Raw genomic sequence first — 25,429 nt, 5'->3', positions numbered from 1 at the left:
ACTGCACATTGTTTCCCAGAAGTAAATACAGCTCAGCTTGTACTTTGGAACAATCGGCCAACCTTGCTACTTGCACAATTCGTCAGCAAACATTATGCAGTGCCTGAACAGGATCATGGCAGAATCACAGGGCCTCATCACCATCTGCCTTTTAGGATGTCTACTCAGTGCTGAATGTACAGGTTTGTTTCCTTTTTAAAGATACATTGAGCATGCTTGTCTTTTAGATATAGAAATGTCTGGCACTATCTTCTCCACTAAGTAACGATTACAGGATTTGACAGCAACGTTTAAGATTCTAGTTGTCAGCATGTGGTTTGGCAAATACTGGCTTTCTGGTAGCTGTGTCTTCTTAACTGTTAAAACTAAATAGATCTACAATGCTTAGGGTACTTTTTTTTAATGGACACTGTTAGGCTTGTGATTTGACAACATAGTTCTGCTTAGGAAACAGTCACCTCCTTGGGTAAAGAAAAGTAAGAGTGGGAAAAATGTTTCAACCAAGAAACAGCAGACTATGAAGAAGACATTAACTCTGTCATTTTGGGTTTGTTTGTTTGTTTGTTTGTTTTTAACTCACCACTTTGAAATCAAAATGGGATCTGTCACACTAAAGCCACAAATGGCTTTATTTACACACAACGTTTGATTTTAAGGTATCTGACGTGTTTCAAAATTTTACAACTATGTAATGAGGCGAGCCTCTAATTTTAAATATCCCTAAAATCATACACCTACGATTTTAAGTTTTATTTACAACTTTTCATTACTAAGTTGTTACTTATCCCAAAGTTTTTCATGAATTAGGAAAAATTATTTTGTTTCTGATTAAACATAGCAGAGTTAACTCTGTTTACATGGGGAAGTCCAATACTCACTTGAGCAAAACAAACCCAAGAATCGATGTAAGAAGTAGGAACTTAGTTAATGCAATGTTTATCATTTGGTTTTTTTCACAACTTCAGTGACTTTATGCATTTCCCAAAAGCAGGCACACAGGGAGGAAATTACCCCATTTAGGCAAACAGTGTGTTCTCACAGGAAGCATTTATCACCCTTACTTGTCAACCTACTATAATCAAATCTAGTGGCTGACAGTGCCGGGATCAGGGGTGCCAACCCTAAGGGTCCCCGGAAAACAGAGTGGCCCCGTGTTTCCCATTCCAGACATGATGTCAGACTGAAATGCAGAAATGATGATCTGAGAACGCAAAGGTTAAATCAAACTAGCCAAGTGGGTAAAGTGGAGAAATAAAGAAATTTAGCTGGAAAATTCACAAAATAGGACATAAAGCTAAGTCTTTACACATATCTCATCCGTGTGAGACCTAGGAGGACGAAAGATGCAAGCCCTTCCTTCAGGATAAGTGGTGAGATAATGGATATTTCAAGAGGGCTGCTGCTCCCTTGAAGACCTCAGATGTTGGGAAAAAGGAAAGATATGGTGGGGGTAGGGGGAGAGGGTCTAGGATTTCAGTGCTGGGGAAATAATGGCTAGAAGAGATAAACCCGAAGAGAGGCTAACTCTATGACCCTCAGACAATACTGAGGAGAAAGGCAGTGTCATTGTGGAGTCATTGTGGTCAGAGATAACAGGCCCTTGCGGAGAAAGCCAGGGGAATTTCCGTCAGGATAGTCAGCACTCGTGCAGCTCCACTCCTCAATGGTCACTGGCTTCTAAAAGCTGATTCTATGAATGCCTTTCAGAGATGTTACATTTTCATGACTGCTGCTCTCAGGTATTATTTGCATCTGTTTAGAATTTTGAAATCAAAACTGTCTGTGAAACCATTCAGTTTTATAAGGTGTATGGGCTGAGGTGTCTTTCGTTCCGAATGAATGCATGAAATGAACGAATGAAAGATAACTTCGGTCCATACACTTTACAGAACTTGACAAAACCGAGGGACTACTATGGGGCCAGGTGCTGGGGTGAGGTATCAGGGCACAGGGATAAGCCAGACTCCCTCTCTGACCTAAAGCACCATGAAGTCAGGTGAGAGATTTCAAGGTACGGTGACAAAATGTGTGCCAGGTGCTAAAAGACCACAGAGAAAGGAATACGTTAACTGGGAAAACACTTGACAGTATCTTGGGCTGGGTCCTAAAAGATGAGTAGGTCCCCCTCCCTAACTGTCTGATCTAGGGCATTACACACAGAGAGAATCACATGTGTACAAAGATCCAGATCCAGGGGCACCTGGGTGGCTCAGCGTTAAGCATCTGCCTTCGGCTCAGATCATGATCCCAGGGTCCTGGGATTGAGCCCTGCATTAGGCTTCCTGCTCCATGTGGAGCGTGTTTCTCCCTCTCCCACTCTCCCTGCTTATGTTCCCTCTCTCACTCTCTGTCAAATAAATAAATAAAATCTTTAAAAAAAAATCCAGATCCACAAAGAATGTGAGGTTTTTCAGGAGCGCAGTAGGTTTTGAATATTAAATATGACAAGTGAGGTAGGATAGCAAGACAGGGTCAGGTCGTCAGATAATGAAGTTCCGTAGTGAAAGAGCTTAGACAACAGAACCCAATTACTGGGTCATCAGAAGCGTAAACGTGAATAGTATTGATGGCTGATTGAGAATGCTCAGTTTGGCAACATTCTTTTTTTTTTTCTTATTAGGTTTTTTATTTCAATTCCAGTACGGGTAGCATACCGTGTTATATTAGTTTTGGGGGGGTACAACATAGTGAGCGACTCAACGATGGGATACATTACTCAGCGCTCATCCTGGTATGCGTACCCTTTAGTCCCTGTCACTCCCCGCCACTGACACCATCTGGGTGTGGAAGGGGAATGGGTTCAGAGAAGCGTGGAGGGTGCGTCCTGGGCATCTGACGTGATTACAGGACACAGCATTGTACCTCTGAGCACAGGCTGTGCAGTCTGACCACCAACGTCGAAATCCTGGCTCTGCCACTTCAGTGTGTTACCTGGGCCATGGGACTTCACCTCTCCGAAGCTCCATTCCTCTGGCTTACAATGAGATAACAGTCCCTATCTCGTGGGACTGCTGTGAGGATGGAATGAAATAATGACCCCAAAGCACTGAGCACAGGGTCCAGCCCTTCAGAGGCATTAGAGAAACATCAGCTCTGATTCGTCGCAGGACGATGCACAGTGGGGGAGCTGGAAAGAGGGTCTGGAATTCAGAAGAGAGATCTGGCCAGAGGCGGACATTTGGAACCCACTGTTGCAGAAAGAGCACCTCCCACGGTGTGCATGAGGATACGGGAGGGTCCCGGAAGTGAGCACGGAGAACATGGCGGCTGGCACAGGCCCGGCTGTAGAGAGCCCTCAGAAACCGGCGTTGAGAGAGTTAGGGCCAGCCTAGGGGAAGGCAAGCAGGTCCCTAGAGTGTAACTGTACTTGCTTGCACTCACTGAGACACTGGGTCTCCTCACATTTTATTCCCTAGATGACTTGTCTACCTCACCCTGGTCAAGACTATGGCATAACAAGGCATAGGCAGGAACCTGAGGGAACTCTGAACACTGAAGGGGCAGGCAAAGGGGAAGGCACTCGTTCAAGTGATGGATAAATAATAAGAGAGCAGAGAGGAGCCAGTAGAGTGACTTCATGGAAAGAGTACCGTGGAGGGGCGGGGAGAGATCAAGCAGTGGAAATGTTTCAGAGCCGTCACCAAGTACACAAACTCCCAATCATCTTTAGGAAGTCATTGCTGATCGTGACTGACAACAGTCATTTCATTATGTGGATGGGAGTAAAGAAGGGAAAGAGCCACAGGAAAAGCACTAGAATGGAGTATGAAGACACTAGTATAAAGGCGTTAGAGGGAACTGAGAAACAGGAAGTCAGGCCAGCAGGAGAGGGGCAGGGAGAGAGAGAGAGAACCAGCGTACACCATGTACCATGTACACGTATTATCTCACGGACCCTGTTGAGAACACTATGAGGTAGCTATTATTATATGCCACTGTTAGACCCATTTTGCGTTTGACCAAGTTAAGCTCCAGAGATTTTGTCACTTGCCTGACGTCTCACAGCCAACAGGTGGCAAATGTGTTATTCAAACCCAGGTGTGTCTGATCTGACTGCAAACTCGTTTCTCCACTCAGTCACACTGTAAATGGGGACAGGCGTAGATGCCATCGTCGGGCTGCCCAGGGCCAAGCAGAGAGGAGGGCCTGGCAGGGCGGCATCACTGTGTGACCGTACCCCTGTGCCGCTTGGTGGTTTTCTCCCACAGTGCTCAGTGGCAGATGGCCGCACTGACCCAGCGGTTGGCACTGCGGGTACTGCAGCATGGAGGACGGCGTGAAGGGAATGGAGAAAGTTGTCAAGAACTGGAGAGAAAAAGTCTAAACTAAATTTCAAAAAAACAAAAGTGAAGTCCAAGGGGACTCGCAGAGCAAGGGCAAAGCGAGGTTGTCAGGGGACTCAAACCCCCTCCATAAAGTAAACAGCTACAATGGAAAGAAGGGAATACAGTCCCCCTCCCCCTCCTTCTTCCTTCCTCCTCCTCTTCCCCTTTTCCTTTCCCCTTCCCCTCCTTCTTCTTCTCCTTCTTCTTCTTCTTCCTCCTTTTCCTCTTCTTCCTCCTCCTCTCCTTCTTTTTTTTTGAATTCATGAGAAAGCAGTCCCAAAATGCCTGGAAACTTCATCTTCTAAGCACCTGGTCCTGTTGAGATTGTACCAGATAGTCCCCTGACGAAAGGAACAACTCTAGCAACTTCCTGAGTTCCTGTTATTAATTAGAGAGATAGATATGTTCTCAATATCTACCTAGATAGATATATCTGTATCTATATCTATATCTATCTATCTATATATATATATATATATACAGAGAGAGAGAGAGAGTGTGTGTGTGTCTTAGATTTGAATGTGGGGAGAGAGGGAGGGAAGGAGAGAATCAGGAGCGTCCCTGAAGGCTAGGCAGTCACAGCTCGAGTCAGTCACATCCTAAATCCCAGAGAAAGACCGGTCACCGGCATTCCCTTAACACATGCCAACCGAAGGTGCTGTGAGTCTGAATATAAACAAATTAATGCAGTGGTTTTTCTCTAACATCTAGGGACAGACACTGAGGTTGTGTTTGCAGCTGGACCGCCGTTATTAGGCTTCTGTTCTTCCAAGAGAAATTTGTTGGGAAGTCATTTGGGCAACCGCGTCCTGAGAACACAGCTCCGCTGGGGTCATGGGTCACCTTGCAAGGGTCTGCAATTAGCTATTTGCAAATGATGACAAAGTGTAAAGTTAACTGCTTATTTGAGAACTTTCTTTCTCATCCAAAGTAAATTCAAATAGGACTGAGAATCTGACCTTTCATTACTGGAACTCTCTTGACTAAAAGCCAAATTGGATTTTAATTCCTAAATCTCCATGTGTATACAGTACCAGGAGGACATCACAGATTTTGGCTCCGTGCCCCAAAGATAAATTGGTTTGGGGATTACTTGGATTAAAAACAGAGCCTTTCTTGAGAGATGTATTTAGTTTTCATGATGTTTTCTTTTTCCCAAACCTAAAGAATCGTTCTTTGGAAATTTCAGTTTTTCTTGACCACGAAAATGCCACCAAAATTCTGAATCGGCCAAAGAGGTATAATTCAGGTAAACTGGAAGAGTTCGTGCAAGGGAACCTTGAGAGAGAATGTATAGAAGAAAAGTGTAGTTTTGAAGAAGCTCGAGAAGTTTTTGAAAACACTGAAAAAACCGTGAGTATTTCCACATAATATTCTTCAGACGCAGAGGAAAGTACAGAAAACTAAAGAAAAAAAGAAGCTTCTCTTTGGAATTTTAAAATATCTAGCCATATATATGTATGACAAATGTTACAAAGGGAAGGAATCGAATCCAAAATATTTTGACTACTACCACTAACTTGTCCTCTTTTTCTTTATAGACTGAATTTTGGAAGCAATATGTTGGTAAGCAATTAATTTTTTTCCTCTAGTTGGTATAGGAAACATTTGGGAATTATGTATTGTTTCTCTGCATAAACAGACAATAGCTTAAACTCTGTGAAAAACGGTCTGACTCCTTTACCCAAGACTGAATGGTGATATAGGACAGGTCAATGGCGGCGCGGGGGGGCTATCCACTGGCAGATAGGTTTCCTCCTCCCGAGGCCTTCAAGAAGACATTGTCAAACCCTATGCAGCTGGAAGGAGGGAACGGAGATGAGTGCACCTGGAGACTGAGTTTGAGAATTTTCAGTGAAAATGCTGACTGACTTAAATGTTTACTGCTTAGAAGTCCTCCCCCTTATGATGGCCTACGAGGCCCTCCACGATTGTTCCGGCCCTCCTTTTCCACTGGCCCTCAGACTCTCTCCTCCTGCTCTCCTCCTCACATGCAGGGCGGGGGCGGGGAGGGAGGCTGTCGGGGGAGGACAGGGGGCAGCCATCTTGGCCTCCCTGCTGCTCCCCGCACACTCCAGGCCTGCTTCCGCTTTGGTCTCTGACCTGACTGTTCCTTGAACTTGGAATGCTCCTCTTCCAAGTTTGCCTAGGCTCGCTCCCTCCCCTCCCTCAGCTCTTCACCCAAATGTCCCCATCTCGATGCAGCCTAGCTTGCTTACCTGTTAGTGCTTCAACCTGCCTCCCCATAATCGCATCACCGAGGTACCACAAAGTCCTCCTATTTTTCACAGCACTTTTCAGCAGTGCAGGTAACATATAACAAACCTTCTTACTTCCACAATTTATTGTCTATTTACCCCACCTCATTAGAATTCAAGCTTCACACTGGCAGGGGTGTTCAAGTGTTTTACTGATGTAAACCGTACCTCGAACGCTACCTGGTCCAGAAGCACTGAGTAAATATTTGTTGAATGAATTGACCAAACGGAGGAAAAGGCAAAACTTCCATGGCAGCTGAGCTTTGAAACTAACGTAAAGTCCAGCAGCAGGATAGTGAGGCAGCAGCCGTTCCAGAAGTTGGCTTATGCGAGACCATCCGCATGGACAGAACCTAGACGGCAAATTCACTGAGTTCCAGCCATTGGAGATCCAGTGCTAGGTTCCACTCGCTATTCTGGAACTGGTTCATACTCCAGTAACTCAATTTCTCCACTTCTATTTTTAACTCCTGAGGGAGGATGAAGTCCACTCCATTCCATTTACTTTCTCGGCCTTTCCTTACTGTTAGTAATGCAGGCTACCAGGCCAATGCTCTCCTCAGGTAGTCCCCTGCAGTTGGTCCAAATGAGTCTTTTTAGTCCTTATTTCCATTACATTTAAAACCTTAAATCTCGTGATTGTTTTTAAGATTTTCTTTTTAAGTAATCTCTACCCCCAACACGGGGCTTGAACCCACAGCCCCGAGATCGGAAGTCACACACGCCACCGACTTGAGCCAGTCAGGTGCCCCTTGTGATAGATTTTTAAAGCAAATCAATTTCTACTTCCCCACCCGCCTCCACAAACTCTGGGCTGTATTTAAATTCCCATGACCCGTTCATTGCCCACCCCACTCCCCAGCAGAGGTTGGTCAGAACCCCCTAAGCACTATATTTTGAAGCTGAGCCCCTGCCTTCTGGGTCAAAGGCCATGTTGTTTACCGCATCCGGGGTAAAGATATCTCAGAAACCTCAGTGGCATGATTCGGTCACTACTGCTTCATCCTCCAAAAACCAGAACAAAGAAGCAAGAGGAAAATAGCTCCCCGCCTCTTTTCAGTTGCGGCCAAGTTTCCTAACCACCCCAAAAGAGCTGATGGTGTTCCACATACTGCCAGGTGCATGCCCCTCACACCCACCTTATCCTCTACTATCAACGGTCTGGTTGAAGAAAGATCGATCGTCCAGGCACATGAGCCAGCGGCTGTCAAGCTCTTGACGGTTTACAGAGCGCCTGCCCTATTTCATCCGCACACCACCCCAGCAAGCGGAGCATTATCAACCTCAGTTTACAGGGAACACGGAGGCTTAGGGAGGCTCAAGACTTGCCAAAGGTCATCCAGTTGGGGAGTCACAGAGCCCAGAAGGGAACCCAAGTTCTCGAAAGAGCGAGCCCTTGCTCTCACCATCACCCCTCCCAGCCTTCAGATCCGGGGGCTGTTACTCATTAAACAACAACCCGAAGCTCTCACTTGAAAGGCCTTGTCCCTTGTTGTCTTTGATCCCTACTGTCGGTGGCTTCGCCTGAGCCCAAAGTACACACACACGAGCACCCAAAGGAGGACTAAATGCGGGATAAAATGACACTCGTTTTAAAGCTATGTCTCAGCAAATGAGTTGCTGTGTAGCTGGCTGCAAGCCCAGACCCTTTCAGTGAAACATCCTAAATAATTCAGATCCGCTGGTCTATAATATAAAGTGCAAATGTAGCTCGTTTTTTAGACCAGTTTGAACATCAATAATAATAAACCAGAGATAACGTATTTTGTTTTCATAGAATTGGAACAAATTGAACCATCTGGGCAAAAAGCACAGTGGGTCAAGGGGCAGAGGGGACAGGGTCTAGTCTTTACGGCAAGCAGATTTTCCGGGGAGGGACTATTTCTGAGAAAGGGATAGGAGCCCTCAGTCAACAGGAGCTAGGCGCGTCCTACTGACCGAGTGTGACAGCTGAGCCCTGCCTCCCCCTCCTACGAGCAACCTCCCCGCCAGAAGGGGGAAGGGGAAGGTTTGCTCCAAAGCAGGACCGAGAATCAGAAATTTCTCTTTCATTTCCCCTTTTCCCGTTCTTTCATTGCTAGGCCATCCTGGCCTCTTACTCTTGCTGTCCTAGCTCTTACTTTGTCTTCAGGGCTGTTTCTTTTAGCTCCGAGGGTGTGCCTGGCGCGCTTCTGGTTCTACTCATCCCTTTCTCCAGCAGCTTCCTTCGAAGTATGGATGGAGCAGGAGCTTTCAGAAACCAGACTCAAAGCTTCCCTTCTCATCCTGACCCTTCCCCTCTTGCCTGTTCCTTCCTCATGGTTTTCTACCACAGGTGTCTTCTAAGGCTCTCAAGAACTCTCTGAATATAGAAACTTCAGGAAAAGCAGGGAGGAAATACAGCCAATTTACACATAAATAAAGCAGAACTTCAGAACCTTTTCCTTTTCAACTGTTTGTGGGAAAAGTGGTTTCTCACGGGAAACTAATAGAACAGTGTTTTGCCAACTAACAGGAATTAAAATTAAAACTTTTTTAAAATTGTTAAAATAAATTTTAAAAACTACAACTTTAAAAACAGTTTTTATTACCACATAAGGTATTATTTTGCAGATTAAATATAAAAATAAAATTTTAAAAAAAAATTTTAAAAACTACAACTTTAAAAACAATTTTGTTAACATGTAATGTATTATTTGGCAAATAAAATATAAAAATAAATTTTTTAAAAAATAAAATTTTAAAAATTACAACTTCAAAAACAATTTTTAACATATAATGTATTATTTTGCAAATAAAATATAAAAATAAAATTTTAAAAACAACTTTAAAAACAATTTTTATTAACATATAATGCATTATTTTGCAGATTAAATATAAAAGTAAAATTTTTAAAAAATACAATTTTAAAAATTACGACTTTAAAAACAATTTTTTATTAACATATAATGTGTTATTTCGCCCCAGGGGCACAGGTGTGTGAATCATCAGGCTTACACATTTCACAGCACTCACCATAGCACATGCCCTCCCCAATGTTCACCACCCAGCCAAAAATTTTTTTTAAAAAAAGAAAAACTGCTTCTCACTTTACCTAGACCATTTAGGACCTAAGTCACAGACAGCAGAGTCTCTTTTAGCAGGGAGAGACGCTTCTGGTGGCTCTTCCATTGTCTCGAACCATGACTGCATACTATACTTTAAAAAAGTTAATGATACCAGAAGGAAGTAGAGGCATTTGCTCCGAGCTGAGGCTGCCAGTTCTCTGAGAGGAAGTACCATCTGCTCCCCAGCTCGCATGTTCTGCAAGACCTACCGTAGTGGGCCCTGCATGACACAGAGTTACCAACTGATGAAGCGCTGGGATTTGGTTTAGAACCAACTTGTCATCATTCTCCAAGAAAGGAATGCAAACCCTTTTCCCCCAGGCACATATAGTCCATGTCTAACCTCGGACTTTCTTCTCCCTCTTCCGCTTCCTTGGTTGCATAAACTGCCTTCCTCAGAGCAACTTCCTAGGACAGTAGTAGCCTAAGAACCTTTGCTCGGGTTGTTCTTGGAAATTCAGGAAGATGGGGGCAACCCCTAAACAGCAGCATCAGCAGTTCTGACCCGAAAATCAGGCTCCCCTCCCCAGGAGTCTGTGCACGGAGGCATTCAAAGCACCTGATTTGCTAATTCAACTTTCTTAACCTATCTCAAAGACGGAGATCAATGTGAGTCCAATCCATGTTTAAATGGCGGCATATGCAAAGATGACATCAATTCCTATGAGTGCTGGTGTCAAGTTGGATTTGAAGGAAAGAACTGTGAAGTAGGTAAGTAACCACTTTTTGATTACTCACGGTTCCACATTTTCCTGTGGAACCAGATGAAACCGGAAAGTGCAATATTTATGTATCATAATTTTCTCTTAAAAACATATTCTTATTGTGGTAAAGGACACTTAACAAGAGATCTATACTCTTTTTTTAAAGATTTTATTTACTTGAGAGACAGAGGGAGAACACGAGCAAGGGGAGGGGCAGAGGGAAAGGGAGAAGGTGACTCCCCGCTGAGCAGGGAGCCCCACAAAGGGCTGGATCCCAAGACCCTGAGATCAGGACCTGAGCCAAAGGCAGACGCTTAGCTTACTGAGCCACCCAGATGCCCCAGGAGATCTTTACTTGTAACAAATTTTGAAGCTTACAGTACAGCACCTCTCCAGAAGGCCTACATCTTGCATAACTTAAAGTTTATACCGGCTGAACAGCAGCTCCCCCATTTCTCTTTCCCTCGGCCCCTGGCAAGCACAACTGTGTTCTCTGTTTCTATGTGTCTGCCTATTTTCGACACCTCAAATAAGTAGAATCATGCAATGTTTGTCCTTCTGTGACTGGCTTGTTTCCTTTAGTGTAATGTACTCCAGGTTCATCCATGCAGTTGCACAGGACAGGGTTTCTTTTTTTCAAAAGGCTGAATAATATTGCGCCATGTAGAGCATATACTTTCCAAGCTTATGAACATTCATTTGATGTGTAGTCCTAGTTTCTTGGATGAGTTCAAGAAACCACAGAAAGAGCAACAGTAATTAATATATGGCAGCTAATATTAAGGAATAATGATGCTCCCCTCATTTATTAATCCTCAGTACAACCGTAGGCCCTCAGTGCCATTATTGTCTCCATTCTGTGCAGATGAAGAAATTATATAGCTCAGATAGCTCAAAATCACAGAGGCTATCAGTGGTTGAGCCTGAACCTGAACTTTAGTTGGTCTGACCAAAACCCATACTTCTATCTACAAAATGCAAAGAAAACCGAACCCATAAAATTGTTTGAACTCAGGACTAAATCATTATCAACACAGGCAGTGGAAATCAGTGAAATACAGAATTGAGAAATGGCGAGGCCAATTCTCCATCAAACAGGCACTTCTCTACACACAGTAACCACTTCCCATGTTAAATTTGTTGACAAAAATCGGAGCTCACTCCTGCATTTCACTATGTGGATTACACTGAAAAAGTTACATGGCAAATTTAGGAGCATGGTGCCTCTTTCCTCCTCATAGCCTAGAATATTCTCCCCCCTTGGGATTTTGGCAATTGGAGCAGTAAATCCCCAAGTCCTTCTCCTACTTGCTTATTATTTCTGGATGCAAGATTACTGGTTTTATGGTTGTGAAAGGCACACCATGCTAATGACAGAGTCTCCCTCTCTCTCCTGAAACTCCAGATGAATGGAGATGCTATTCTAGGGAAAGAATTTAACAGCACAGGCTACCTGACTAAGGGCAAAGAGTAGAAAACTGGCAGGACTCTATATATTAAGACTTTCCAACAATGCACCCAACACAGATGAAAGAGGCATAAAACAAAATGAAACTCAGCAGCGGCAGCTGTCCTACAGAGAAAGGAAAAAAAAGTCACCTGTAATGTTGTTCAGAAATCTTTTGGGGACTAAAGAGGACCCCATTGATCATCTCCCTTTGAGAGCTAAAAGACAAAAAGAGAATAGAAGATAACAAAAGGAAAAGGTGGCAGCATAATAACATTTAAAAATAAAGAAAAGAACGGATACAGGTGGGTGGACCAGTACCCCCAGCTCAGACCCCCATTCCCTCAGATTTCCCAGCATGGGGGCAAACCAGTGCCTCTGTTGCCTTTCCTGTGGGTGTGGTAACTCGTGCAAGATCTCTGCAGTGCTACTTCCATCTGGAAGGTTCCAATTTCAAATGCAGATTTCCATAGATAAATCTGATCCTGCTATTATGGAAACCGAGGGAAATCTTTGGAGTCGTTACTTATTATCAGCTTAAATAACATAGCCATTGGAGCTGAGGGAACGAATTACCTCAATTAGTCTCAGTTCAAAACCAAGGGCACATTGTAGTATAGCGTAAATGAAAATAGTGTTTAGCGAGGCGCCTGGCGGGCTCAGTGGGTAGAGTGTTATGAGTTCAAGCCCCACGGTGGGCGCAGAACGTACTTTTTATTTTTTAATCATTTTTTTACATTCATTTTCAGCATAACAGTATTCATTGTTTTTTGTACCACACCCAGTGCTCCATGCAGTCCGTGCCCTCTCTAATACCCACCACCTGGTTCCCCCAACCTCCCACCCCCCCACCTCTTCAAACCCTTTGGATTGTTTTTCAGAGTCCATAGTCTCTCATTGTTCACCTCCCCTTCCAATTTCCCCCAACTCCCTTCTCCTAACTCCCCATGTCCTCCATGCTATTTGTTATGCTCCACAAATAAGTGAAACCATATGATAATTGACTCTCTCTGCTTGACTTATTTCACTCAGCATAATCTCTTCCAGTCCCATCCATGTTGCTACAAAAGTTGGGTATTCATCCTTTCTGATGGAGGCATAATACTCCATAGTGTATAGGGGTCACATCTTCCTTATCCATTCTTCCCTTGAAGGGCACCTTGGTTCTTTCCACAGTTTGGCGACCGTGGCCATTGCTGCTATAAACATTGGGGTACAGATGGCCCTTCTTTTCACTACATCTGTATCTTTGGGGTAAATACCCAGTAGTGCAATTGCAGGGTCATAGGGAAGCTCTATTTTTAATTTCTTGAGGAATCTCCACGCTGTTCTCCAAAGAGGCTGCACCAACTTGCATTCCCACCAACAGTGTAAGAGGGTTCCCCTTTCTCCACATTCCCTCCAACACATGTTGTTTCCTGTCTTGCTAATTTTGGCCATTCTAACTGGTGTACTGTGGTATCTCAATGTGGTTTTAATTTGAATCTCCCTGATGGCTAGTGATGATGAACATTTTTTCATGTGTCTGATAGCCATTTATATGTCTTCATTGGAGAAGTGTCTGTTCATATCTTCTGCCCATTATTTGATATGATTATCTGTTTTGTGTGTGTTGAGTTTGAGGAGTTCTTTATAGATCCTGGATATCAATCTTTTGTCTGTACTGTCATTTGCAAATATCTTCTCCCATTCCGGGGGTTGCCTCTTTGTTTTCTTGACTGTTTCTTTTCCTGTGCAGAAGCTTTTGATTTTGAGGAAGTCCCAAAAGGTTATTTTCACTTTTGTTTCCTTTGCCTTTGGAGACATATCTTGAAAGAAGTTGCTGTGGCTGATATCGAAGAGATTACTGCCTATGTTCTCCTCTAGGATTCTGATGGATTCCTGTCTCACGTTGAGGTCTTTTATCCATTTTGAGTTTATCTTTGTGTTCGGTGTAAGAGAATGGCTGAGTTTCATTCTTCTACATATAGCTACCCAGTTTTCCCAGCACCATTTATTGAAGAGACTGTCTTTTTCCCACTGTATATTTTTTCCTGTTTTGTCGAAGATTAACTGACCATAGAGTCGAGAGTCCATATCTGGGCGCTCTACTCTGTTCCACTGGTCTATGTGTCTGTTTTTATGCCAGTACCATGCTGTCTTAGTGATCACAGCTTTGTAGTAAAGCTTGAAATCAGGTAACGTGATGCCCCCAGTTTTATTTTTGTTCTTCAACATTTCCTTAGCGATTCGGGGTCTCTTCTGGTTCCATACAAATTTTTGGATTATTTGCTCCAGCTCTTTGAAAAATATGGTGGAATTTTTATTGGAATGGCATTAAAAGTATAGATTGCTCTAGGCAGTACAGACATTTTAACAATGTTTATTCTTCTGATCCAAGAGCATGGAATGGTCTTCCATCTTTTTGTGTCTTCTTCAATTTCTTTCATGAGTGTTCTGTAGTTCCTCGAGTACAGATCCTTTACCTCTTTGGTTAGGTTTATTCCCAGGTACCTTATGGTTCCTGGTGCTATAGTAAATGGAATCGATTCTCTAATTTCCCTTTCTGTATTTTCATTGTTAGTGTATAAGAAAGCCACTGATTTGTATCCTGCCACGTTACTGAATTGCTGTATGAGTTCTAGTAGTTTGGGGGTGGAGTCTTTTGGGTTTTCCATATAAAGAATCATGTCATCTGCGAAGAGAGAGTTTGACTTCTTCATTGCCAATTTGGATACCTTTTATTTCTCTTTGTTGTCTGATTGCTGTTGCTAGGACTTCTAATACTATGTTGAACAAGAGTGGTGAGAGTGGGCATCCTTGTCATGTTCCTGGCAGAACTTACTTTTAAAAAAATAAACAAAATGAAATAAAATTAGGAGCAATTGTTTAAAAATAGTGTTGAGCCTTAAATATTTCTAAATGTCTTTAGTTTAAATGAAGACACTCTAATGGAGGAGAATTGCCCTGAGGAATGTAATATAAGCAGAGACTTTCTATAACAGGGTTTGCTCCCCGTGCGAGGCTGTGGGGCACACAGCGGAAGTAAGTCTACGGTGGCCTCAGGTTCCCCACACTTTGATCTGGGAAGGGCTCTGCTGTTGCCCTTGCTTTGACCACCGTATCTGGCCTCTAGGGAGCCTCGCTCTCCCCCAGCCTCCCTGATCCAGGTTGAGAAAAATCCTCCTGGTGCAGCTGGTGCAGAGACAGAGTGGGAATTCTCCCAAAAATCTTTTTATCTCAGACAAGGGGAAAGCAGAAGCATGTACAAACTCCCATGTAAGCTGTTGCTTCAAACTGATCAGCAGACTGACCTCAAAGGCTGCTAGACGACACAGTTTACAGAGCATCGATGCCCCAAATTTCTTGCCTCACCCTTGTCTTGGAAAAAAAAAAGTGGGGGCCACGGAGATTTCCATTGTTAAGAACTTGTTATTTGCCTTTTCCCTTGTTCATCAGGCTCCTCTCTGGGAGAAGGAGGTACAAACACTCAAGGCCTGTTCTCTAGTTAAAAGAATAACAATGGATTGGTCACTGCGTCCCTGTGGTTAGAATAATGACCGCTGTGGGTCCCCACTTACACATCAGGTCTGAGACCTTGCCAGACAGATCAAGGTCTGTAAGAACTTGGGTCATTCCTGTCCCGTCTAAAGAGTACAAGAGGCATCTACCCACAGAAAAAAATCACAAGCACATAAACACTTTTTACACTTTGCTGACACATTGTTGTAGACATCACACTCTTATTTACTGAGTATTGCTGTGGACTGGAGAAAAGAAAATATCTTGAGTTTAGCTAACTACCAGCATATTCTATGGTAAGCTGGTCAAATAGAACATCTTTTGTCTGAGCTCTGGTGTTCACATGACTGAAATATGAGGGAAGATGAAGGCAGAGTCAAAGAAAGCAGAACAGGATAACTTCGGTAGTAGGCCTAAGTGGAATTAGAAAGAGGTGTTTGGGCTAATATGAAGGGAAAAAAGAGCAGATGCTTTGAGAGGCTCAACAGATATTCCAGGCACAGAGACCGACCTTGGGACCAGGGAGAACCCACACCCAACACAATGCCAAACATTTAAATGCTCAATAACACACTGATGAATGAGTCCCATAGTGACTGTTCCTTAGATCCTGGGTTACGGACCTCCCCCGTGAAACTCCGTGTGCTACTATTCTACTTCCAGAATCTTGAGTCCTTTCTCTGAGAGCAAAAGACTACTGATTGGATGGCAATATTTCACACTGCACACATAACCCAAACCAGGAAGAAAAATGACGAATGAGGAAAATGACAGACAGGTCTCGTAACTTAGCCAAGGACAAAAATCAGAATTGGGAAAACCACCCTGAGTTTATTCATTCCCACGGCTCATGCCCTGAACCCCAGCAGGCTGCACCTACCACCTACCTCTGGAAACTGACCACAATCTCATACCGACTGAACACCTTCTACAGGTGGTATCTGATCCGGCTGAACACTTTAGTATTGCTTTGTAACAACAAAGTGATAGCCAATAACATGAAAAGAGCCAGGGATGTAATCACCATAAGTAAGGAGAAAGGTCTTTTAAAAATAAATACGAAGGACCAAGTGCCATCTTTTTGGATCACGCCCTTAGTAGATTATTGGCAGCACAGGTTAAAGCTCAGGGAGGTTCCTTTGCCTACCTGACAACAGTCGATTTGCCTCCCCTTAATTCCTGAAGTAACAGTAAGGCACATGAGCAAATTATTACATTAACCGATGTTAGCCCCTGTAAAATAGCATTTGAAAATTGAGATCTGACACTCAAAAATCCATAATATACTCCAAAACCATGTGGTCACTCTGTTAGCCTGGATTTCCCCAGGGAGGGAAAAAAGAGTCTGTGACTCGAACTTGTTTACGAGGTTGTGCAATCCTATGGAGCAAGAGTAAGGGACAGGCGTGTGAGGCAGTGAGGAGAGGAGAACTGATCACAGAAGGAGTCATCTCTCCTCGTCTGCAGCTGATCGCTGGACCTCCTGAGACTGTTTCCCAAGGAGCCATAGGAACTGGCCTCAGGACAGCCCCTCTGGGAGGGGAGATAGTGAGAGGATTTGTGTCTCCCAGTGGTCAGAAGTTTAGCCCAGGGGTCGTTAACTCCCCTCCCCCCCACATCTCCAAGCTGTACTCGCCAGGGGCTGCTGCACGGGGGACGCGACATCCCATGCTTCGGCATCAACAGGGAAGCACCAAGGTCAGAGAGGAGAGGCACACGGTGCAGACAGGAGCCGAGGCAACCCAAGGCTGCACCTGCTTGAGTCAGAAGTCGGATGCAGAGCGGATGGCCACAGCGCCAGCAAAGACACCGTGTGGCTAGGAGGAACTGAGGAACTAAGGAACACAGCAGGCGTCTCATAGAGTCACGCTTTTTCAAACCTTCCATGTCCTCACTACGCTGACAAGTGAGCGTTTCTCTTGAAAGTGGTACTGCTGTTGAACAGCTAGGTGAGGAGGACGGCATCTCCTCTCCATGTGTCCCTGTGCTGCTCTAGAGACAGAAAGAGGCCCAAGGGCAGACAGAGCCCTGTTTCTCTTAACTCAGCAGGTCTCTGCTGGCCAGCCCTGAACCATGCTACCTCCTGTTATTGAGACTGTACATGAGAAACAAAGAAAAACACAGTCATTAAAAAATACAAAATAAGATGGCAGGAATGAACCAAATAGATCAGAAGTCAGAGTTAATGTGAACCGGGGTTAATGGCAATTTTCAGTCTGGAGTTAAAAATCTAACTGTATGCTTTTGACAAAAGAGATACCTAGAATAAAATTACACCAGGAGGCTAAAATAAAGGGATGTAAAAAGATCTTCAGGTAAATGGTAACAAAAAGAAACTGGTGAAGCGATCTTAACATCAGGCAAAATAGAATCCAAGACAAAAAGGATCACAAGAGACAAAGAACCCCACTTCATGTTAATAAGGGAGATCATACCGGAAAGGAAAGAAAATGTGGGCCACTAGAATGCTCACCAGTGCCCACACATAATGTGTTTGGCATTTAGCCCCCTTAAGGGACCTGATTTCATTCTCTAATGTTGATATAAACCTACCGCAGCCAGCTTCAAGTGTGCTTAGATAAATTGGCTTATATTAAAGCCATGAACTTCAGTGGGGTGCCTGGGTGGCTCAGGCAGTTAACTCTTGATTTCCGCTCAGGTCATGATCTCAGGGTCACGAGATCAAGCCCAGTACTGGCTCCACACTCAGCAGGAAGTCTACTCGAGATTTTTTTTCTCTCCTCCTCTAAAATAAATAAACAATTCTAAAAACAAAAACAAAAACAAAACTGTGGGGGTGCCTGGGTGGCTCAGTCAGCTCAGCATCTATCTGCCTTCAGCTCAGGTCATGATCCCGGGGATCCTGGGATCGAGCCCCGCATCGGGCTCCCTGCTCAGCAGGAAGCCTGCTTCTCCCTCTCCCTCTGCCTGCTGTTCCCCCTGCTTGTGCTCTCACCTCTCTCAAATCAATCAATAAAACATTAAAAAACCTGCGACTTCTATTCAGCAAAATACACTATTTTAGGACAAAAAAGGCAAGTCAGAGTGGGAGAAGAAACCAGCAAAAAATATGTCCAAGAACTGGAACCCTCAGGCACTGATGGTAGGAAATTAAATTTGTACAAGTATTTCAGAAAACTGCTTGGCAGTATCTACTAAACCAGAACATACGACCCAGTAATTGCACTCATAAGTATATATACCCAGGACTCACGCATATATTATCAAAAGATCTGTATTAAGAATGTTCATTATAGCATTACACCTAAGAGCCAAAAACTGGAAACTCAACTCAAATATTCATCAACAGTAAAATGGATAAAAACAGAAATATTTACACCATGGAATACTACCCAGCATGCAAATGAACCACTGCTGTACAAAAAAACATGGATAAAACTCACAAAACCTTCAATGAAAGACACCGAGGAGTGCATATGGCGAGCTTCTATTTATATAAGGTTCATGAACAGGCAAAATTTACTCTTAGAATCTGTTAACGGATGGTAACTTTGGAAAGGAGGACCAGTATAGGGCTGGAAGGGGGCACGGGGAGAACTTCTGGGATGTGGATAATGGCCCATCCATCGATTAAACAGGTGCACACACTTGGCGAAAATGCACCCTGAAGTTTTGAGGGACATCCCTGAATATATATTATCCCTTCATAAACAGCTTCTTAAAATTGCAGTCCAAGATTTAGTGAAAGTAGAACACCCAAACCTTCAGTTTATGCAAATCAAATCTATTGCTGCCATTTTTATGCCTTATTAAGAACTTTATCATTCCTTCCACTCTTAGCTCGAGGCTCCCAAGCTTCTCTCCATGAATGCCCCATGCTTATGTGTGGCCTATACGTGAGTCAGTGGCTTCTGGCACTCTTGAGAAATGCACGTGGAAATGATGCTACTGCTGTTTATTTTGCTCTCTTTCAGATGTAACATGCAACATTAAGAATGGCAGATGCAACCAGTTTTGTAAACTGGGCCCCGATAACAAGGTGGTTTGCTCCTGTACCATGGGTTACCAACTTGCGGAAGACCGGAGGTCCTGTGAACCAGCAGGTCAAAATCTAAATCAGTTGTTTTTTTGTTTGTTTGTTTTTTAAGCCTGGGAAGATCCATCCTCCAAATCTATATAATATATAATATATAATTATATATAATTATATAATCCCTATTCGTGTCTACTTCCTTTTGAGATCACAAAAAAGATTAGTAGCTTGAATTGGATAACTTTCCAAATGGCATCGCCATTTTAAATAGAAACTCTGTAACTGTCCTCAGTCTGAAATCTTTTCTGGGTCCATTTTTTTTTTCTGGCTTTTAGATCACGAAGCAATCAATTTACATGATTTCTGTATATCTGGAATTCATCGAGTCAAATTATGATAGTAATCCCAGGCCATAAATGATACATGAAGGATTGACTGATAGGCTTCTAGTACATGGGATGGTAAATGTTAAGCCTGATTCTGCCGGGGTGTGGCTGACTTACTCCAAGAAGGTTATTTCCTATCCTTGGGTCTCGGCCTGAGTTTACACGGGGCTGAGTTTACACACTTGGCATCCGAATAGTTCCGACAGCCATCTACTTCAGGTTGTGCCAGGCTGACCAACACAGTCTGTACAGCCGTGGACAAAACAACGTTTCCCAGTCATGTCAATGAGGCCACCACATTGACAGCTGACTGGGGCATTCAGAACATCTCCACTCCACACTCATATTGCTTGTCTCTGAAATGAAGGCAACAGAAACTTTGATAAACACACACACACACACACACAACACTAGGTTCCGCAAGATCAATTATATTTGATAAATGAGGGGCCTTTCTGAAGCAAACTAGATATAATTTCTTTTGCATTTGCAAAGTCTGGTATTAAATTGGTACATTAAATCATGCATCATTTCCTCTGTAACTGGGTTCGATACCTATCTCACCAAAGCACCTGGCAGAGGAAATTAAAGAAAGGACCAGAAGCCACGAGTATACATGCCACTGCAGCTAAAAGAGTCTAATGCTTCAGGGACCTACCCACCCTGTCCTTCTGCCTGGTTCTTCACATGAATCGTTTCACAGCCAGCCCAGCTCCAGAGAAGAAGATCTATATGTTTTAACCTTCAAAATCTAACTTCCAGTGTAGACAGATGGCATAGTAGCTAAGCTCTTAAAAGCCCTTCTATGTTAGAAAAAAAAAGAAGGATTGCGAACCATCTTGAACTATTAAGTGTTATATTTGAATATAGCCTTATTCTTAGCAGAGTAAGTAGGCCAAACCTAAAATAAGCTTTCCTGCCTTTCAATAGTAATGGTCCCTTTCCTCTGGCATTGTTGATGATATATATTTATACATAAGTATTTTGAACTAATTTCCTGTTTTCCCAACCACATGCTGTCTTCATGATACTTTGCTGCAGCTGGTTGTTATAGAAATGTCTGTTATAAGGAATGTGGCTAGAAGCAAAGTACGAAATGAAAATGAAATGTAAGGTGACTTGGCTTGACTACAAATTTCTGTTCTGGTTGGCCCCAACATAGCAGGAGATGATTTCTTGCCTTTAGGAAATGAACTGACCCAAGGTAAAAAGGTGACCAGTTCCCACAGGATGTGGCTGTGATAATCACATTAATAATTTCCTTGGTTAAAGGTCTGTGGGTTTTTTAAGTTTAAGTCACACCCAACGTGGGACTCAAACTCACAACCCAACCACCAAGAGCTGCGTGCTCTTCCAACTGAGCCAGCCAGGCGCCCCCCCATTCATTTATTCAGTTCCTAATTAAATAGTTAAATCATGATTACTTCCCAGCGTATCCCTAAATCCACCTTAGAGACTAGATGGTATTCTAGTCTACGAAAAAAAGCCTGGTTCCCAATAAAGCAACAGAAACCCCATTTACCTAACTCTAAAGTTAAAGTTATGGGGCACCAGTCTCAGAATCCCATTTAAGGACAGTACTTGGGAGTAAGACTTTTTAGTAAAGAAAAAAAAAATCATTAGACTTTATAAAACTTACAAAATTTGATTCTGGAACACCTATTCTATTTCCATAAAGATGATGGATTCCTGAGCCAAATGTTCTTTTCATGAAGGGTTTGAAAACTTTCCATGAAAATAATGCAATTAACCTTTTAGTTTGAGACTATATTCATTGATTAGATTTTTTAAATATTGATGGGCCTGCTTCTCAGAAGTGACAAAGACAGGCCTCATTCTCGATTTCTGTAAAACATGCTTTGCTTGCCAATGAGGATATTAGAATGCTAAATTTCCTTTCCCATGTTTCTAGTGCCGTTTCCATGTGGAAGAGTTTCTGTCCCACACATTTCTACGACACGCACCCGTGCTGAAACTTTTTTTTCCAATATGGACTATGAAAATTCCACTGAAGCAGAAAAAACTTCCGAGAACCTTACCCAACCGCTCAACGACCTCACTCGAGTTGTTGGTGGGAAAGATGCCAAACCAGGCCAATTCCCTTGGCAGGTACTCTCTATTAATGGTGTGTCAAAACTGGAGCCCAGAGGGCAAGGGACAAGCCAGGCGGGGGCTGAGACGTGGGCACCAGACAGGCCTGTTGGGGTGGGGGAAGCATTTAGGTAAGTTTCAGTACTAAGCACTAAGAAGAAGCCGTCAGTGGTAGGGAGCTAGTGAGAGAGAAGTCCAAGGACAGCAACCATACAAGGTCGAGAGCCTAACACCAAGGAAAGCAGAGCAGGATTCCAGGCATGCAACTGGGAGGTGTGAAAGTGAGGTCACAGATACTAGGGTTCAGGGTACTACTTCCCCTCATGGGAGAACTGGTGAGAGAAAGTCTCTAGGTCCAGAGAAATTGGATTATTTTGAAAGGATTTCTTTTTTTACTTATTTATTTGAGAAAGAGGGAGAGAGAGAGATCATGAGCATGGGGGAAGGGTAGAGGGAGAAGTAGGTTCCCCGCTGAGCAGGGAGCCAGATGTGGGACTGGATCCCAGGACCCTGGGATCATGACCTGAGCTGAAGGTAGATGCTTAAGTGACTGAGCCACCCAGGCACCCTTGAAGGGATTTTTAAAAGGAGTCACGTAGGAAGGAGTAAAGCAAGAACTGGGTTACTGGAACTAGGGTCTGAAATAGGGGCTTGGTCCAAGGCTCAAAGTGGGCTAGCATCAGAGTCACCTGAAAACTTGTTTGCAATGCAGATTTTCGTGCAGTAGCCCAATGACCTACTAAGGCACAATCTCTGGGGTGGGGGGGGTGCAGCAACTCGTATGCTAGTTACCAAGCCCTTTGGGTGATTTTGATGCATATACTACACTTTGGAACCAAAGGAACCAAATGCCAAACAGTAAACTCATGGTACCCACATTTCTAGCCGCACATCTTCTCCAGGTGTGATCTGCAAACAACCCACACGCGAATCACCTGTGCACATTTCTGAGGCAACAACCAAGAGCTAGATTTGTAGCAAAACTTATCCTTGACCCTACAGCTGAAGTCTGAGTGATTCTATCTGAGAGAAGAAGTGGGCCCCAGAGCCCAAGAGCCAGGCTGGTCCTTATGTAAAGTGGTTCCGTCCAATCACATAACTGCTAACCACACGTAGCTACTTAAATCTAAACAACTGCCATTAAGTAAAATTAAAAACTCATCTCAGGCACACCTGCCACATTTCAAGTGCACAGAGCCACGTATGGCCCGGGGCCATGGCACTGGACAGCATAGGCAGAGAACACTGCCATCATTGCAGGAAGTTCTATTGGATAGTGCTTGTAATGGGTTAGTCTAACTCAAAACTCCCTAGTAGCCATGGTCATATGATTTTGTGGCAATTCAAGATGCTCTGCTCTAAAATATTACCTCTACTGAGGTCTGAATTTTTGCCATCAGGGACCAGTAGCATCAAGGACTTTTCAGTCATCAAACCAGTAACAATTTAAGCCAGGATCAGGTAAATGTCCCAGGTTTAACACCACTGGAATTCTCTGAAACTATGTATCTATTCAGGATTCTTCAGAATGCTTGACATTTTCCAACATAATGGGTCTTAAGATATTGAACATTTGCCTAGGAGGTAGGGATTGGCACCGACATTGTAAAGAATGGTAGTGAAGGGTGGTAGGCCATCACAACCAAGACTATTATTTTCTGTTTTTTTACCTTGGCCTTGCCTTTTTTTTAAAGATTTCATTTATTTGAGAGACAGACAGAGAGACCGCACGCACAAGTGGGAGGGCAAGGCAGAGGAAGAGGGAGAAGCAGACTCCCTGCTGAGCAGGGAGCCCGATGTGGGACTTGATCCCAGGACCCTGGGATCATGACCCGAGCTGAAGGCAGACACTTAACGACTGAGCCACCCAGATGCCCCACCTTGGATTTGCTTTTAAGAATATTTGTCAGAGGGCACCTGGGTGGCTCAGTCTATTAAGCGTCTGCCTTCGGCTCAGGTCATGATCCCAAGGTCCTGGGATCAAGTCCCAGGTCGCGCTCTCTGTTCAGCAGCGAGTCTGCTTTTCCCTCTGACCCTCTCATGCTCTCTCTCTCTCTCTCTCTCTCTAATAAATAAAATCTTTTTAAAAAAAGAATATTTGCTGGACTTGATCTTACAGCCACCAAAATACACTGTGTGTTCCTTGATACCCCCTCTATCCCTTATCCAGGCATCCTACCAGCACTGCTCCCCTCACCCACCATGACTTCTTCCTTCACTCATCCACATCTCTGTTCTCCTTCATGATTCTTTGTAAGAATGATCTTCCCTATTGACCTTTCCTTGAACAAACACTACTGGATTCAGCCACTCTAATTACGCTTTCATTCTATTTAACATCCATGTATCTAATTCTATCTAATTTTACTATTTGTGTTCTTGCACATTCTTATTCATTATGTATCCAACTTCCAGGGATAGGTGGTTGGAACAAAAGATCCTACTTTATAATAATTATCTTCCTCGGGGGTTGTGGGACATAAAGCAGTCCCTAGAGTGGGAAGGATCCGCAAAGCCAGGGGTGTTTTATTACCTAAAAGATGACTTCTCTTTAAAAAAAGAAACAAACAAAAAAAACCCCCAGGATTAAAAAAATATCCTAGGATGCTCCCATTGTGGGCTTAGCTTTGTCCCCTTGTCAACCCAGAAATGAAATTGGCAAACACACTCAAATAATAGCTAAAGGGGGGGGTGTATAAAGTCTCAATTTAGTCATATAATCTCTCCATTTTCCACCCATCCCCTTTAAGCCAGATGCTTGCCAATGTTTTAACAAATCAAGTCTTTTCGAATAGAAATTTTAGTAACTCTAGCAAGCTATATTTTTTCAAGTAGAAGAAACTGTTAGATGATGGTTACAGGTGTACTGGTAAGGAAGAAGATATAAAACATACACATCATTTCAAATCTTTTCATGTCATCTTCATTGCACACTTACATAGTTAGTACACCTATTAACCCTTTCCCATCATGCATAGCTAAGACCATTTGGAATGTTCGAGACCACTCATTCACATGTTGACTCCCTAGTTCATCCACATGAAATAGGATTACTGACTGTAGAGGCACAAAGCACTAACTTTTAAGTCTTTTTCAAAGGCGTAGAGCTGAGCTCCTATCTAGAACACTTGAGAAAGACCTTACCATTGTTCTGCAGTTTCCTTCTCACCCAAGGGCTGTCTCTCCACACCCACCTCCACCCACTGTCTCACAAAAGGTTACTAGTTTTCAAAAACAGGAGATAAACTAAGTGTACAAAAGTCACTTTCAAAGACGCAACAGGAGATAAACCAGAGTCTGTCCTTTGTGGATGGGCCAGCGGCACATCCCCCACTCCTGTGCGAGGTGGAAATGCTTGATTTGATTGCCGCCAAGACGGCAACACAGTTGCTGTAGCCAAGGCGTCAGAAGGCCAAGCATCAGCTGGGGTTTCCACAGCCAAAATAGGTCTACGGCTCCGGAACACGAAACAGTTCAGTAATACCACCCAGAAAGGATTCCCAATTCCCATGCTTCCTGAAAAGGGTTGGCGGGGGGGGGGGGGGGGGGGGGGAGAAGGAACCAGGGGGGGGGAAAAAAAAAAAGAGAAAAAAAAAAAAGAGACGCAGGTTTACGGAGGAGAAAACGGAGCAGAACG

The 25,429-nt window shown here is 43.6% G+C and overlaps 1 protein-coding gene across 1 annotated transcript in view; it reads left to right on the top strand.

Moving 5' to 3' along the window:
- Nucleotides 1-8: 8 nt before the first annotated feature.
- The window catches only part of F9 (coagulation factor IX), a 34,444-nt gene continuing 9,023 nt past the window's right edge, over nt 9-25,429 (top strand). Inside the window, exons 1-6 of the mRNA XM_032841412.1 lie at nt 9-182; nt 5,515-5,678; nt 5,867-5,891; nt 10,267-10,380; nt 19,257-19,385; nt 21,614-21,810. Of these exons, the coding sequence (XP_032697303.1) occupies nt 95-182; nt 5,515-5,678; nt 5,867-5,891; nt 10,267-10,380; nt 19,257-19,385; nt 21,614-21,810 (717 nt within the window). The 5' untranslated portion in view covers nt 9-94. The remainder of the gene's footprint in view (nt 183-5,514; nt 5,679-5,866; nt 5,892-10,266; nt 10,381-19,256; nt 19,386-21,613; nt 21,811-25,429) is intronic.

The sequence above is a fragment of the Lontra canadensis genome, unplaced genomic scaffold, assembly GCF_010015895.1.
Source record: "Lontra canadensis isolate GAN:19392208 unplaced genomic scaffold, GSC_riverotter_1.0 scaffold123, whole genome shotgun sequence".
Classification (NCBI taxonomy): domain Eukaryota; kingdom Metazoa; phylum Chordata; class Mammalia; order Carnivora; family Mustelidae; genus Lontra; species Lontra canadensis.
This window is presented reverse-complemented; position numbering and strand designations above follow the sequence as displayed.